Source organism: Dysidea avara, chromosome 4, assembly GCF_963678975.1.
Source record: "Dysidea avara chromosome 4, odDysAvar1.4, whole genome shotgun sequence".
Lineage (NCBI taxonomy): Eukaryota > Metazoa > Porifera > Demospongiae > Dictyoceratida > Dysideidae > Dysidea > Dysidea avara.
The window spans coordinates 16626536-16644288 of record NC_089275.1 but is presented as its reverse complement, the minus strand read 5'-3'; the positions used below and the strand labels follow the sequence as shown (position 1 = coordinate 16644288).

At 38.3% G+C, this 17753-nt stretch overlaps 1 protein-coding gene across 1 annotated transcript in view; it reads left to right on the top strand.

Moving 5' to 3' along the window:
• Positions 1 to 17753, top strand: part of LOC136253361 (mucolipin-3-like) — an 88195-nt gene that overhangs the window by 30457 nt on the left and 39985 nt on the right. The window contains exons 8-9 of the mRNA XM_066046015.1: positions 8289 to 8411; positions 8999 to 9211. Coding sequence (XP_065902087.1) covers positions 8289 to 8411; positions 8999 to 9211 — 336 coding nt within the window. The remainder of the gene's footprint in view (positions 1 to 8288; positions 8412 to 8998; positions 9212 to 17753) is intronic.

Genomic DNA, 17753 nt, shown 5'->3' with positions numbered 1-17753 from the left:
AAAATGTATCATTGCATATACATGATATAATTAAGAGTGTGTTGTATGTATGTTTGTAGTATACTACATGGGCGGACTAGTAGCTACTGCCTGTGGTACAAATCAGGTGTACACTGAATTACAACTGACCACTAATTAAGTTTGATTAGGTAATCATAGATGGTGTCAATACAGGAGCATCCATCATAAAGAGTGAATATGTTACGTTGATTGTTCTCTGCATTAGTGTATTTATAAGCATTACATTTTTAGTCAGGGAATATTAGCAGATATTTGGCAAATCTGGGATTAAATTCCTTACCAAGAAGTATTTTTTTACCAGTGTATTTGTAAAGGTGTCCACTTAATAGACTGAGAACCTGTGACAGTTGCTGGTAGTTGGACTACCCATGACCTTATTTGGGAATGGTTAATTTACTGTAAGTACAGTAAATCATTTAGTTTGAGAGGTCATACTTTGTATACATTGCAAGCATCAAACCACTTCTTGATGAAATTGATGAAAAAGACCACATCCACTCATTATTATTATTATTATTATTAAATGGTGCTAAATTATTTTTATAACTTGTGTATTTCTTAAGGACGCTTCAGGAGTCAAGGTCTGGGTTTTCTCCGGACTATCCATCATCTGGTAATGGACTTCTTGCATGTAATACTTTTGCAATTTTCACATGCTGAGATGCACTTGATATCATTTTTCTTGCAGCTACACCGTTGGTTGTTACAATCTCCTTTACAATTACAGCTTATGAACTTTAGAAGTCCTCAGACACCATAGTGCTAATTACCTAATGTTGATAACCATTGCTGGGAAAAGTAATCAAGACACACGATAGTGTGTCGTGCGGCCCAAGAAGCCGGCGCGCCACACCGTGAGTATATTGACAGGAAGAAAGAAAACGTCATTTTCACACATTTGTATCTCGGTGATACCTTATCCGATTGGAACTAAATTTGCTACAGAGTTGCCCGCCAGCCAGGGGAGTCTGCATTCCAAATTGGAAGGAAATCGCTCCAGCCGTTTCCAAGATACGAGCTGCCAATATTTCGTTTTTTTTTCTTGGTTTTTTTTTCTTTCTTTCTTCTTCTTCGTCTTTTCACACACTTGCAAAAATTGCTATAAAACGCAAACGCGTACTCCGATCGCCTTGAAATGTGGCACACATAAAGGGAGTCCAAAGGCGAATCCTGGCATTAAATTTGGTGCAAATCCGATGGATGTTTCAGGCGTTATGACCGATTATTCACGTAAAACAAGATCGATTTGTTGTCACGCCTACAGGGTAAACCGCTTCATGGAATGAGTTGAAAATTGCTATGTAGATGGAGTAACCATTGTAGGAGTGCCTTTTGGTGGTTTGAAAGGTATCGAGATAAAGACCATGGAGATATGACACAAAACCCAACCTGTGTCACAATTACGCGATCGATTTTTATGAATTAAAATGTATTAGTTTTCACGCCTACTAAGCAAACCGCTTAGAGCAATGAGCTGAAAATCGGTGTATAGCTGGAACAATCTTCATAGAAAGTCCTTGCAGTAGTACAGAAGAATCAAGCAAACCGCTTAGAGCAATGAGCTGAAAATCGGTGTATAGCTGGAATAATCTTCATAGAAAGTCCTTGCAGTAGTACAGAAGAATCGGGGTACAAACCACTGAGTTATGATTCGAAAGCCAACTCCGTGTAGCAAATGTGAGATCGAGATACTCTAATAGAACAGTCACCCTAATAGAGCATTCGGCTAATATATTTACTCCATTATAGAATTCTAAGTTATTCTGTAGGGAGTTCAGCTGCAAACAGTTAATCATATAGACAGTTCAGCAAGAAGCAAGTCACCCTGTGGAGAGTTAAGCTACAAATATATTACTGTAGAGATTCAGAACATTACAAGTCACACTGAAGAGAGTTCAGCTATAAACAAGTCATGCACCCTGTAGAGAATTCAGCTACAATTAAGTCACTCTCTAGAGAATTCAGCTACACACAAGTCACTGTGGAGAGAGTTCAGCTACAAGCAAATTACCCTGTAGAGAGATCAGCTACAAACAAAACAATTTGCAGAGAGTTCAGCAACAAACAAATCAACTTGTAGAGAGATCAACTAGAAACAAATCAACCTGCAGAGAGATCAGCTACAAACAAATCAGCTTGTAGAGAGATCACCTACAAAAATGCACCTTGTACAGAGTTCAGTTACACACAACTTACCCTGTAGAAAGATCAGGTAGAAGAATTCACTTTGTAGAGAGTTCAGCAACAAAGAAACCACCATGTAGAGAGTTCAGCTGCAAACAAATCAGCCAGTAGAAAGATCAGCTAGAAGAAGTTACCTTGCAGAGAGTTCAGCTACAAAGAAACCATCACGTAGAGAGTTCAGCTACAAAGAAATTACCCTGTAGACAGTTCAGCTAGAAGAAGTTACCTTGTAAAGAGTTCAGCTGCAAAAAACCATCATGTAGAGAGTTCAGCTACAAAGAAACCACCATGTAGAGTGTTTAGCTGTAAAAAATCACCCTGTAGAGAGATCAGCTAGAAGAGGTCACCTTGCAGATAGTTCAGCTACAAAGAAACCACCACATAAAGAGTTCAGCTGCAAATGAATCACTTGTAGAGAGTTCAGCTACAAACAAATCCCCCTGTAGAGGGTTCAGCTAGAAGAAGTCACCTTGTAGAGAGTCCAGCTACAAAGAAACCATCATGTAGAGAGTTCAGCTACAAACAAATCACCCTGTAGAGAGATCAGCTAGAAGAAGTTACCTTGTAGATAGTTCAGCTACAAACAATTCACCCTGTAGAAAGATCAGCTAGAAGATGTCACCTTGTAGAGTGTTCAGTTACAAAGAAACCATCATATAGAGAGTTCAGCTGCAAATAAATCACTCTGTAGAGAGTTCAACTACAAAGAAACCGCCATGTAGAGAGTTCAGCCTCAAACAAACCACCCTGTAGAGAATTCAACTACAACAAATCACCCTGTAGAGAAGAAGTTACCTTGTAGAGAGTTCTGCTACAAAGAAACCATCATGTAGAGAGTTTAGCTGCAAACAAATCACCTGTAGAGAGTTTAGCTAGAAACAAATCACCCTGTAGAGAGATCAGCTGGAAGAAGTCACCTTGTAGAGAGTTCAGCTACAAAGAAACCATCATGTAGAGAGTTCAGCTGCTAACAAATCACCCTGTAGAGAGTTCAGCTACAAAAAAATCACCCTGTACAGAGTTCAGCTAGACGAAGTCACCTTATAGAGAGTTCAGCTATAAAGAAACCATCATGTAGAGAGTTCAGCTACAAAGAAACCACCATGTAGAGAGATTAGCTGCAAACAAATGTCCTGTAGAGAGTTCAGCTAGAAACAAATCACCCTGTAGAGAGACCAGCTAGAAGAGGTCACCTTGTAGAGAGTTCAGCTACAAAGAAACCATCCTGTGTATAGTTCAGCTACATTTCAAGTCACCCAGTAGAGAGATCAGCTGCAAAAAAATATCCTGTGGGGAATAATGGGCATGTAATAAATATATGTATATAATTTGTATTATTACTAATAAAATCAAAAATAATTGAAGCATTAAAAATCTTCTTTAAGTTGTTTTCTTCTTCCTGTGGTAAAGAAAAAAACACATGGGTTAAAAAAGCTCCAAAGCCAGCCATAGGCCGGCTTTGCAGTATACAAATACAAAAAGAAGTGATATCTAATCAAAAAACAGCCAAGCTGTAAAAAAAGGTGCGGCCCCCAAAAAGGCCATGGTGAAAAAGATGTAAATCCAAGGTGGCGGCCAAGAAATGGCTGTGATGGTAGGTTAATGGTTAAATTTTAATAATGACAATTCAGGTGAATTTTGTGCCGCTTTGTCTTGGCACCAAATTCACCTGAATTGTCGTTATTAAACTTTAACCATTAACCTACCATCACAGCCATTTCTTGGCCGCCACCTTGGATTTCACATCTTTTTTCACCATGGCCTTTTTGGGGGCCGCACCTTTTTTTACAGGTTGGCTGTTTTTGATTAGATATTTAGATATAATGGCAGAAACGGTGGAATCGGTGGAATCAGCTAAATCACCATTTCCAGATTACAGACAGCTTAAGCGCACCATACATAAGTAGCGTGAAGACTCAATAACTGTTAGCTAGTAATGCTAACACTAGCTATGACCACAATTGAAGTGCGTGCTCTTTGGAGCACTGATTTCTCCAGCGTATAACTTACAGCTTAGCATCATAACCACAACATTAGGCATAATAATCCACGATAAATTCTTCGAGCTGTTCTTAAACTGTAGCTTCATCGATCTGTCACCTTGAAGCACACTGCATTTGAAGTGCGTGTTACTAGAAGCTCCTAGCCAACATTCTTGTGTGATTGAAAACAACACCATGCAACATGCATGTTTAAAATGCAGAGTGGAAATCAATTTTGTGAGAAGTTTAAAGAACATTATAGCAGACGATTATGTGTAATAAATTAATAATATATTTTGTCTAGGCGCTTATTGTAACATGCACTCCGAGCACAGTGTGCCACAAGGTGACAGATTGATGAGGCTACAGTTTAAGAGCAGCTCAAGGATTATTATGCCTAATGTTGTGGTTGTAATGCTAAGCTGCAAGTTATACTCAGCGCTTCATAGAGCATGTGGTGTCTTCTAGCTAGCTACATTGTGTTAACAGTACTAGCTAAACAGTTATTGAGTCTTTGTGCTACTTATGTATAGTGCTCTTACTGTCCGTAATCTGGAAATGACGATTTAGCTGTTTCCGCCATTGTGTTGAATCTCCTTTCCCACCATTACTCCGTGTATACTGTCCACCCATAGCCACTGGGGTCTAAAGGATGCTCTGAAACAGCATTAGGCTTGAACCAATTAGGCTTGAGCCATATATGCTTTGAAAAATAGCTTATTATGCTTTTGAGTAATGCTAAAAAATTCAGCCTATTATGTACAAAATTATGCTTTCAAATTTTGATCTTTTTCCCACAAAGTGTGAATAATCAGCCAAGAAACAATAAAAATAATAACATAGCACATTTTCTTGATATGAAATGCAGTAATAATGTGTAGTGTATTCATGTTTTACTGTCCTTTTGGTGTGTGCAATGAACAGTTTAATTGAAAATCTTGAAAATTGTCCTATTATGCTGGCATAATGCTTGATGCTTTTGCTAGCCTATTATGCTCGAAATTATGTAGGCATAATTGGCGCAAGCCTAAACAGCATCCAGTCCCAGGTTTTTAGATAGACACAGAGAGAATTCTGTGAAGCTGCACTCTCTGTTGGAGGTAGAGTTTCTAGTTTGATTAGTCCAACTGCTGTATTGAATTGCAGCTAAAGCAGTACCTGGAGCATGGTAAATGTATGGAAAATTGAAACACCACTCCTGATCAGTGCATCCTTGCTAGCCCGGACATCAAGGAAGATGTCCATGTGTTCATCAATGTTCCCAGCACAAAACCTGTTGAATAGAGTGGTTTTCCCATGGCCAGCAATGTCAGAAACAGTAGCCATACCAGTGAAGGCATGACAAAAGAGCAAGTAGCCTCCTGACATTCTTCAACATGGTAAAAAAGAGCGATGATTGCATGGTGCATGAGCTATGGTGTATCAGCATTATCAGCATCTTCTGCCCACACCTGAAAATGATAAGAAATAGTGACTAATGCTGGAGAATAACAACACATGCAGCAACTACCTGTGGGGTTCACCGGATGCAGCTTTTACAATTGAAGTGTCAGTATCATTGTCACACAGCTCTATAGTGATTTGATGTTTCTGGAATGCTGAAGAGAGGAAATCACTCTTGTTATCAGTAACTTTGCCCTTGGTGTCATATTCTGTCTAATCTGCATGTACAGTACAATACAGCAGGAGTTCTTTGTACGTCAGATGTGGTCATGATCTTTTGGTGAGCTGCAGTAGCCATCAAACACCACAGTGATCTTCTGAGAGTGCCTGCCAATATATTGTACATAGTTCAGATAACTGCCAGCAATCTCCTACCAAGTATGGCTTTGTTCCCACTTCACCATGCAGAGAAGCCATCCACCATCAGACTGGAGCAAGGTTGGTCAGTGAGGTCAAGTGGATCAGTCAACACCTTCAGGCTAGATACAGTTGGAAAAAATTGCTTGTTTGCCTTGTTATGATCTTTGTTACTGAACAAGGACAAAGGCAGGGGAGCCTGTTCATACTCTAAGTTAAGCTTGTCTTATCTCATTGGGCTATAATTATCAGTTGGTTGAAGCACCTAAGTGAGTTCAGGTAAATCTTTATTCTCGTTGAGTTTGGGAATCTCTGTGTGTGATGATAGGGCCTGTACCTTGAACTTCACTTTCATGGTTGAGGTTACTGACTGCACATCCAACTTCTTCTGCATCTCCCTCCCTACTTTAGCCACTCTCTCAGCACTGACTCCATTTATTTGCAGTGCTTGTGAATCCTGTTGACAATGATACAAGCGACTGCTTGTCTCAATGATGGTCAAAGGGATCATTCTCCTCAAGCACTGTGAGAGCAAAAGCAATTGCTTCAGCATCTCGCTTCATTTTTCACTGTGAAAAAGGTGGGATATAAGATGGTATTTCCAGTGGCTTATTGAATACAAATAAGCTTTAATATAAACCCTGTATTATACTCATGTTATACTTCAGTATAATGCATACTATACTATTACATATATGGTTTCAGTTTATTTACCACATTACCTGAAATAGCTTATATCTAGTATAATTCCCACACTATACCATCAAATATATGGTTTCAGTATGTTTAACACATTAACTAAAGCCTTACATGAGATTGTTAGTATAATACAGATTATATCAAGCTTTTTTGTATTCAATAAGCCACTGGAAATACCATCTTATATCCCTCTTTTTTCACAGTGTTTGTTTTGGCAAGATCACCTTCTTCCATGCACTGGTTGACATCAGCGAAGTGGTTTAGTGTTTGCACCCAGCACTTGTGGCCAGAATCACTATCCTCATCCTACATCCACTTTCTGACTTGGCTGCCTTCAATAGCTTCTGCTTGAAGATGTCACACCTTGTGCCAGACTAATCATGGCACGAGTAATGAACAATGTTGCTCCCATAGGCAGTGAAATTTTTGAAAATCTCCTTGTATTCAGGCGAAGATTTGAGTTGCTTCATCAGCTGACAATACAACCATGCACCCTTGCCATATTGATGATGTCCTGCAGCTAGAAGGTGTCCAGCATCCTGGAAACAACACAGGACCAGTGCCCACTATGGTCTGCAGGCTGTTCACACTTAATGAAGTTCTTGATAATGTCAAACATGTAAGGTGTTCTTTCTCACTCACCAAGCCTTGTGAAGGTTTCTTCAAATCTCTGTTCAAATAATACAATTATTGGAGCTGTGTGTTGGGCTCTCATCTTCTCATCAGCTACCTGAACAAGGTCATGGGTAGTCCAGCTTCCAGCAGCTGTCATGGGTTCTCCTAGGAGAGTTGTGTTTAAATCTTTTGAATAGTGTTAGTGGACACCTTTACAAACACACTGGTAAAAAATAAGTCTTGGTAAGATTTTATTCTTAGATTATGCCAAAATTCCCTGACTATTTGCTATTCCTGTTAAAAGGAATGGTCATTTACATTGCTGGGCAGACAACGTAATTGACACTGGTTATCAATACTATACCACTCAAGGTACTAAATTAGCCAGTGCGTTAGCTACTAAGATTAATGTTGCTCCAGAACAAAAATGACTAAATTTTATTGTAATACGCATTACAATAACTTTGTATACACTTGACATAATGTGATCAACCACAAAAAAGACATGTTAACATTGATAGGTTTACTTGAACAACCAGTCAAACTATCTGCATAATGTCCAGTGTTCTACAGTTCCCTCTGTGCTATAGATGGGTGCTTCAATCTGCGCACATACTATACAGGCTGCTAAGCAACAGTATATAACTGGGGTTGTAAACACTCTGCCAATGGGCCAGCAGCCCTATACGTACGTATATGTAATGTCTGCATGTAAGCATGGGCATGTGTATGTATATGTCATACATGCATAATTTCTCTATGTACATTGAATGATGAAAAATCAAAACCTTTAGTATAATTTATTTTGCTGATTAAACTGCCATGATTTATCGTAACATGCAGTACGTATTTGTAAGGGTACTACCTTGTTTGTGTTAGCTAACCACACATATAGTATGTTTCCAACACTTTACATGTGTGGTATAGGTATGTAAGTGTAGGTGTGGAGCAAATTCTGAAATTACAACAAAATGATGTCGATTGCAGGTGCTGTTTATCACCTTGGGCCTGGCTATTCCTAGTGTGATCAGATTTGCAGTCTGCATGTTCATCCTTTTTACAGCCTTTACTTTGTGTGGATGGTTGGTACTCAGCCCTTATCATCCAAAGGTAAGCAATATCCTAACTTACAGATTTATTCAAATTGTATGGCAGTAGCCCATTACTCTTTTTGCAAATCTACCTGCTATATTAACATCACACTAACATCCTTTTACTAAACATGTATACATGTATGTATATGTATGTACATACTACGTATTCTCACATACAAACTTTATAAAGACTTTTAGTGATGTATGCACATATTATAGATGCCAACATTAATTTTATTGAGTTTATGATCTTCATCTACACATAGTTGGGCGAATGCCCTTATTGTGCATACCACTATGATAAGATTAGAAGCAAAATAATTGATTTTGAATACTAGGCTAAGTCAGATAAATGCATTGGTCACTATGCACCTTTAAAGCATAAAGTCTGGTGAGTTTTCTACAAGAATATTATGACAGGCAAAGTTACAAGGTGGAATAATTTTGTGAAATGCCCAAATCAAATATGTCCACTTCATTTTCCAATCGTTGTGTATGTATCCTGATTCCTGCTTAAAAATGCTAAGATTTTTGTCAAATTATAAATGCACAACCTGGCAAAGTAGCTATGTGTTTAGTGATTGTTCATTTTTACTTTTCCAGTTTCAAACATTGTGGCAATCTGTTGAAGCTCTGTTTTGCACTCTCAATGGAGATGACTTATACGTGACTTTTACTGAGGGTGATTCAACCTATTTGTCAGCAATTACTGAAATATTTTCCAAACTTTATCTTGCTTTGTTTGTATTCATTTTTATCTATGCTGTTCTCAGTTTATTCATCGGTATATTCACCCATGCCTATGACTCTTTATCAGTAAGTGTACTATAATGTAATTAGTGTATTGTGTGCATTTAAAATATATTTTTATTTGTAACTCATTTGAAAGGATTGAAGTGTGACAGAACCATGTGGGCACAACTACACGTCACATCATTCCATCATTCTCAGTATTGGAATAGAATATCTACATTTTGTAGCTTGCATTACAAAATCAATTATAAGTTTAAGATTATAAGATACTGTAATCTCATGTGTACAATCATTTTGTGTAATTTAGAGTTTTACTTTTTTAATATTTGTGACCCAGTCTGGGAAAACTGGTCTTATTGCCTATTTAAAAGTATCAAGAAATGTCGATTTTAAGTATTTAGTGTGTTGTAGCTCGCCAATCATTGAAGCTATGTGTGCCAAATTTTCACACATTTTACGCCAATTCCTTACCTTCCAGAGCATCCATTGTACATGTAGACAGCAGCTAAGTTTCCCACCATTTTAGATAGTTATTAAACCGAGGTTACCTGTATCAGGTGAGCTCCAAAAGGGGTGGTGGCCCAGAAGGAGGGAAAGAGGCTGTTTGAAAATTTGAAAAGGAAAGTGTAGAGATAAATTAGGCCAAGTTATGGGCCATTCAGGTCTTAAAATTTGCTAAAGTGGAAGGAAATTTACAGCACAGGTATCTATTCAACACCATGGAGCTGTACAGCCACATACAGCCACCTCGGGGCTGACCAGATCTCCATTAAGGCCTCAAACCGCAAATACGGATCACCACTGTGCTTGGAAAAAGCAGCCAGCAAAATCAGACTTCTTACATCTAGCTGATTTGACTGTGAAATTTGATAGTTTATTCTTGTATCTTTGTGTTCTTGGTGAAAAACCAAATCTCCTGTCATGGGCAGTAAGACCGGTTTTCCCAAACCCAGTCATGTTTATGCATTCTTAACTTCTTATTAATTGACATGGAATTTAATTTTTTTCATGGAACATAAGTTATTCTCATGTCAATTACAGTAGTAAAAACTTCTAACCAATAATCAGACTAATGAAGATTACGAACAATTTAATTTTAACGTGTAAAGAACATCTAATCCAAAACAGCCAAGCTGTAAAAAAAGAGTGCGGCCCTCAAAAAGGCTATGGTGAAAAAAAACAAATGGCACCAAAATTCACCTGAATTGTCGTTATTAAAATTTTTACCATTAACCTACCATCACAGCCATTTCTTGGCCACCACCTTGGATTTCACATATTTTTTCACCATAGCCTTTTTGAGGGCCACACTCTTTTTTTTACAGCTTGGCTGTTTTGGATTAGATTTCACTTCTTTTTGTATTTGTATACCCCAAAGCCAGCCTATAGCCGGCTTTGAGGTTTTTTTAACCTATCTTTTTTTCTTTACCACAGGAAGAAGAAAAGATGAAACAGATGTTGAATACTTTAAATATTTCTGATTTTATCAGTAAATGTACATTTTATATATGTAATACATATATTTATTACAGAACTCTCCATGGTGGTTTCTTTGTAACTGAATACTCTACAAGGTGACTTCTTCTAGCTGATCTCTCTACAGGGTAAATTGTTTGTAGCTGAATGATCTACAAGGTAACTTCTTCTAGCTGATCTCTCTACTGGGTGATGTTTTGTGGCTGAACTCTCTACAAGGTAACTTCTTCTAACTGATCTTTCTATAGGGCGATTTGTTTGTAGCTGAATTTTCTACAGGGTGATTTGTTTGCAGCTGAACTCTCTACATGGTGGTTTCTTTGTAGCTGAACTCTCTACCAGGAAACCTCTTCTAACTGAGCTCTGTACAGGGTGAATTGTTTGTTGCTGAACTATCTACAAGGTAACTTCTTCTAGCTGATCTCTCTACAGGGTGATTTGTTTGTAGCTGAACTATCTACAAGGTAACTTCTTCTAGCTGATCTCTCTACAGGGTGATTTGTTTGTAGCTGAATTCTGTATAGGTGATTTGTTTGCAGCTGAGCTCTTTACAGAATGGTTTCTTTATAGCTGAACTCTCGACAAGGTAACTTCTTCTAGCTGATGTATCTACAGGGTCACTAGTTTGTAGCTGAATTCTCTACATGGTGGTTTCTTTGTAACTGAACTATCTACAAGGTGACTTCTTCTAGCTGATCTTTCTACAAGGTGATTTGTTTGTAGCTGAACTCTCTACAAGGAAACTTCTTCTAACTGATCTCTGAACAGGGTGAATTGTTTGTAGCTGAACTCTCTACAAGATAACTTCTTCCAGCTGATGTCTCTACAAGGTCACTAGTTTGTAGCTGAACTCTCTACAAGGTGACTTCTTCTAGTTGATCTCTTTACAGGGAGATTTGTTTGTAGCTGAACTCTCTACAGGTTATTTGTTTGCAGCTGAACTCTCTACGTGATGATTTCTTTGTAGCTGAACTCTCTACAAGGTAACTTCTTCTAGCTGATCTCTCTACAGGGTGATTTGTTTATAGCTGAATTCTGTATAGGTGATTTGTTTGCAGCTTAGCTCTTTACAGAATGGTTTCTTTGTAGCTGAACTCTCTACAAGGTAACTTTTTCTAACTGATGTATCTACAGTGTCACTAGTTTGTAGCTGAATTCTCTACATGGTGGTTTCTTTGTAACTGAACTCTCTACAAGGTGGCTTCTTCTAGCTGATCTTTCTACATGGTGGTTTCTTTGTAACTGAACTCTCTACAAGGTGACTTCTTCTAGCTGATCTCTCTACAGGGAGATTTGTTTATAGCTGAACTCTCTACAGGTGATTTGTTTGCAGCTGAACTCTCTATGTGATGGTTTCTTTGTAGCTGAACTCTCTACAAGGTAACTTCTTTTAGCTGATCTCTCTACAGGACGATTTGTTTTTAGCTGAACTCTCACATGATGGTTTCTTTGTAGCTGAACTCTCTACAAGGTGATTTCTTCTAGCTGATCTTTCTACAGGGTGATTTGTTTGTAGCTGAACTCTCTACAAGGAAACTTCTTGTAGCTGATCTCTCTACAGGGAGATTTGTTTGTAGCTGATCTCTCTACAGGGTGATTTGTTTGCGGCTGAATTCTCTACATGATTGTTTCTTTGTAGCTGAACTGTCTACAAGGTAACTTCTTCTAGCTGATCTCTCTACAGGGCAATTTGTTTGTAGTTGAACTCTCTACATTGTGGTTTCTTTGTAGCTGAAATCTACAAGGTGATTTCTTCTAGCTGAACTATCTCTTTCTGTAGTTGAACTCCCCACAAGGTAACTTCTTCTAGCTGATCTCTCTACAGAGTGAATTGTTTGTAGCTGAACTCTCTACAGGGTGATTTGTTTGTAGCTGATCTCTATACAGGTTACTTGTTTCTGACTGATCTCTTGAATTGTCTTCAGGTTGACTGCTCTATTAGGATGACTGCTCTATTAAAGTATCTCGATCTCGTACTTGCTACACCAAGTTGGATTTCGTGTTATAACTCCGTGGCTTTAAGTATGGTTCTTCTACACCATTGAAGGGCCTTTCTAAGATGATTACTCCATCTGTACAGCAATTTTCAAAGCATTTACCCCAAGCAGCTTATCTGGTAGGAGTACGTGGCAAGTAGTCATTTTTTATTAGCTAATCTTGATTGCATAATTGTTACAAACTGTTGGTTTTTTCATTGTATCTTCCTGGTTTTTAACTTGATTTCTTTCAAGCCACAAAAGATTTGAGGTTCAATAGTTAACTGATTCACCCACCGATTTTCAGCTTCTTCCCATACGCGGTTTACCCTGTAGGCGAGACAACATATTGGTGTTATTTTTTGTGAATAATTGCTCATAACTCTTTGCCTGTTTATTGTATTCCAGCCAAAGTTGGTACCGAGATGTGCCTTTATACCCCCCTTTTGTGTGCCAAATTTCAAGACAATCGGCTAAGGCGTTCGCCTTTTATAGCAGTTTTGTAAGTGTGCGAAAAGAAGAAAAAAAACGAAGAAACTAAGCCAATTTGTGAAGTTGAATATCTCGGGAACGCCTGAAGCGATTTTGCTCAAATTTGGAATGTGGAGTACTGAAGTTGGAGGGCGTGTCCACAGTAAAAATTGTCTTGTTTCATCTAGGCAGCACAGAGCTACGGAGGTGCGAAAATTGCATTTTACGTTCTACCTGTCAATATACTCACGGGTGTTGCACGCCGGCTTCTTGGGCTATACGGCACACTACTGTATGTCTAGATATTTTTGTGAGGAACTGATGAAAATGATTTGTGAATCAAATAACACAGCTACTGTAAAAGTTGAAATATGGTATGGCTTATAACATGACTTCGTGGTGACTCCATTGCCTATTAAATTCATTTTATAAACACTACAATAATTGATTCAGAAGGTTGCCATTGATGTTCAACGTGGCAATGCTGCTTCTGTAATGGCAACAATACCATCATCCCAGGACTGGGCAGAGTTTGCCTCTCTGCCCACTGTTTAAGTGTTTATTTATATTATCATTGTCTTAGTATCTTAAAAAAAGAAAAAAAATGTTTCTTACAAATGGATCTGTCAAGCCCTAGATAAGAAGTAGAACTAGTAGTTTAGTTGTACAAAAATGTGATCATATTTTGGAAAATTACCCATATGGGCATGTTTGCAGCTTCTTGGTGTAAATTCACTTGTTAATGATTTTAATCAGTTCTCAATTCCTTGAATCACAAGAAAGTTTTTGGACCCTGCACTAAATAGTATCACCCTAAACATTAAAATTCTAATTATTTCATTGTGTGACAATACGGGTGATTTTCCAAAATTCGGTCACAAATAATGTTAACAGCAGTGAGAGTCCTGGGTTTTGGTTCTGGAAAATATCTCATAGTAAGAAAAACCATGCATGTATATTTACAGGTGTCCCAATTGCTATGCGTGTTGTTTCTATACTATCTTGTGCTGCTACCTGTACATTGTTATTGTACATACAGTACGTATAAAGTCAGCACTATTATTTTCAATAAATTTACGTCCAACTGATACACAACACAGCAGCACCTTAATTATGTAATAAAAGTTTTGCTTTATATTATATCACCAGCCCATAACCTTAACAAGTGCTGAATTTGCATCATTAGCAATAATGTAGTGTTATGAATCAAAGAATCTAATCCAAAACAGCCAAGCTGTAAAAAAAGTGTGCGGCCCTCAGAAAGGCTATGGTGAAAAAAGATGTGAAATCCAAGGTGGCGGCCAAGAAATGGCTGTGTTGGTAGGTTAATGGTAAAAATTTTAATAACGACAATTCAGGTGAATTTTTGTGCCCCTTCACAAAATTTACCTAAATTGTCATTATTAAAATTTTTACCATTAACCTACCATCACAGCCATTTCTTGGCCGCCACCTTGGATTTCACATCTTTTTTCACCATACCCTTTCTGAGGGCCGCACACTTTTTTTACAGCTTGGCTGTTTTGGATTAGATTTCATTTCTTTTTGTATTTGCATACCCCAAAGCCGGCCTATGGCCAGCTTTAGGACTTTTTTAACCTATGTTTTTTTTCTTTACTACAGGAAGAAGAAATGATGAAGTAGATATACTTTAAATATTTTATCAGTAAATGTACAAATTATATATATAATACATATGTGACCGGATTTGCGAAAAGGGGTCTTCCACACACATCCAATTTGCCAACTATGACAATTGATAACTTCAGATTGGAAAGAGCTATTGCCGTGAAATTTGGGCGGTGGTGAGCACCACTATAGCTGAATATATGGTGAAATTTTCAGGTTAATATGTTACTTGAACACTGAGTTATGGTCTCCAACGTTTACGGAATTGGATGTGTGTGGAAGACCCCTTTTCGCAAATCCGGTCACATATATTGATTACAGAAATCTCCATGGTGGTTTCTTTGTAACTGAACACTCTACAAGGTGACTTCTTCTAATTGCTCTCTCTACAGGGTGAATTGTTTGTAGCTGAACGATCTACAAGGTAACTTCTTCTAGCTGATCTCTCTACAGGGTGATGTGTTTGTAGCTGAATTCTGTACAGGTGATTTGTTTGCAGCTGAGCTCTTTACAGAATGGTTTCTTTGTAGCTGAACTCTCTAAAAGGTAACTTCTTCTAACTGATGTTTCTACAGGGCAATTTGTTTCTGGCAGAATTTTCTACAGGGTGATTTCTTTGTAGCTGAACTCTCTACATGGTGGTTTCTTTGTAGCTGAACTCTCTACAAGGTAATTTCTTCCAGCTGATCTCTCTACAGGGAGATCTGTTTGTAGCTGAACTATCTACAAGGTAACTTCTTCTAACTGATCTCTCTACAGGGTGATTTGTTTGTAGCAGAGCTATCTACAAGGTAACTTCTTCTAGCTGATCTCTCTGCAGGGTGATTTGTTTGTAGCTGAATTCTGTATAGGTGATTTGTTTGCAGCTGAGCTCTTTACAGAATGGTTTCTTTGTAGCTGAACTCTCTACAAGGTAACTTCTTCTAACTGATCTTTCTACAGGGCAATTTGTTTCTGGCAGAATTTTTTACAGGGTAATTTCTTTGCAGCTGAACTCTCTACATGGTGGTTTCTTTGTAGCTGAACTCTCTACAAGGTAATTTCTTCTAGCTGATCTCTCTACAGGGAGATTTGTTTGTAGCTGAACTATCTACAAGGTAACTTCTTATAGCTGATCTCTCTACAGGGTGATTTGTTCGTAGCTGAATTCTGTACAGGTGATTTGTTTGCAGCTGAGCTCTTTACAAAATGGTTTCTTTGTAGCTGAACTCTCTCCAAGGTAACTTCTTCTAACTGATCTTTCTACAAAGTGATTTGTTTGTAGCTGAACTCTCTACAGGTGATTTGTTTGTAGCTGAACTCTCTACAAGGCAATACTTCTAGGTGATCTCTCTACAGGATTCCTTGTTTCTAACTGAACTCTCAACAGGGTGATCTGTTCATAGCTGAACTTTCTACTGGGTGATTTGTTTGCAGCTGAACTCTCTAAATGGTGGTTTCTTTGTAGCTGAACTCTCTACAAGGTAATTTCTTCTAGCTGAACTCTCTACAGGGTGATCTGTTCATAGCTGAACTTTCTACAGGGTGATTTGTTTGCAGCTGAACTCTCTACATGGTAGTTTCTTTGTAGCTGAACTCTCTACAATGTGACTTCTTCTAGCTGAACTCTCTACAAGGTGACTTGTTTCTAGCTGATCTCTCTACAGGGTGACTTGTTTCTAGCTGAACTCTCTACAGGTGATTTGTTTGTAGCTGAACTCTCTACATGGTGGTTTCGTTGTAGCTGAACTCTCTACAAGGTAACTTCTTCTAGCTGATCTTTTTACACTGCATATTTGCTTGTAGCTGAGTTCTCTACAGGGTGATTTGTTTGCAGCTGAACTGTCTACATGGGAGTTTCATTGTAGCTGAACTCTCTACAATGTGACTTCTTCTAGCTGAACTCTCTACAGGGTGACTTGTTTCTAGCTGAACTCTCTACAGGTGATTTGTTTGCAGCTGAACTCTCTACATGGTGGTTTCTTTGTAGCTGAACTCTCTACAAGGTAATTTCTTCTAGCTGATCTTTCTACAGAGTGATTGATTTTTTTGCAGCTGAACTCTTTACATGGTGGTTGCTTTGTAGCTGAACTCTCTAAAAGGTGACTTCTTCTAGCTGAACTCTCTACAGGATGATTTGTTTACAGCTGAACTCTCTACATGATGATTTCTTTGTAGCTGAACTCTCTACAGGGTGATTTGTTTGTAGCTGAAATCTCTACAAGGTAACTTCTTCTAACTGATCTTTGTACAGGGCGATTTGTTTGCAGCTGAGTTCTCTACAGGGTGATTTGTTTGCAGCTGAACTCTCTACAATGTGACTTCTTCTAGCTAAACTCTCTACAGGGTGACTTGTTTTTAGCTGATCTCTCTACAGGGTGATTTGTTTGCAGCTGAACTCTCTACATGGTGGTTTCTTTGTAGCTGAACTCTCTACAAGGTAACTTCTTCTACCTGATCTTTCTACAGGGTGATTTGTTTGTAGCTGAATTCTCTACAGGATGATTTATTTGCAGCTGAACTCTCTACAAGGTGACTTCTTCTAGCTGAACTCTGTACAGAGTGATTGATTTTTTTGCAGCTGAACTCTCTACATGGTTGTTTCTTTGCAACTGAACTCTCTACAGGGTGATTTGTTTGTAGCTGAACTCTCTTCAGGGTGATTTGTTCGTAGCTGAACTCCCTATAAGGTAACTTCTTCTAGCTAATCTTTCTACAGGGCGATTTGTTTGTAGCTGAGTTCTCTACAGGGTGATTTGTTTGCAGCTGAACTCTCTACATGGTAGTTTCTTTGTAGCTGAACTCTCTACAATGTGACTTCTTCTAGCTGAACTCTCTACAAGGTGACTTGTTTCTAGCTGATCTCTCTACAGGGTGACTTATTTCTAGCTGAACTCTCTACAGGTGATTGTTTGCAGCTGAACTCTCTACATGGTGGTTTCTTTGTAACTGAACTCCCTGCAAGGTGACTTCTTCTAGCTGATCTCTCTACAGGGAGATTTGTTTGTAGCTTAACTCTCTACAGGGTGATTTGTTTGCAGCTGAACTCTCTACATGGTAGTTTCTTTGTGTGA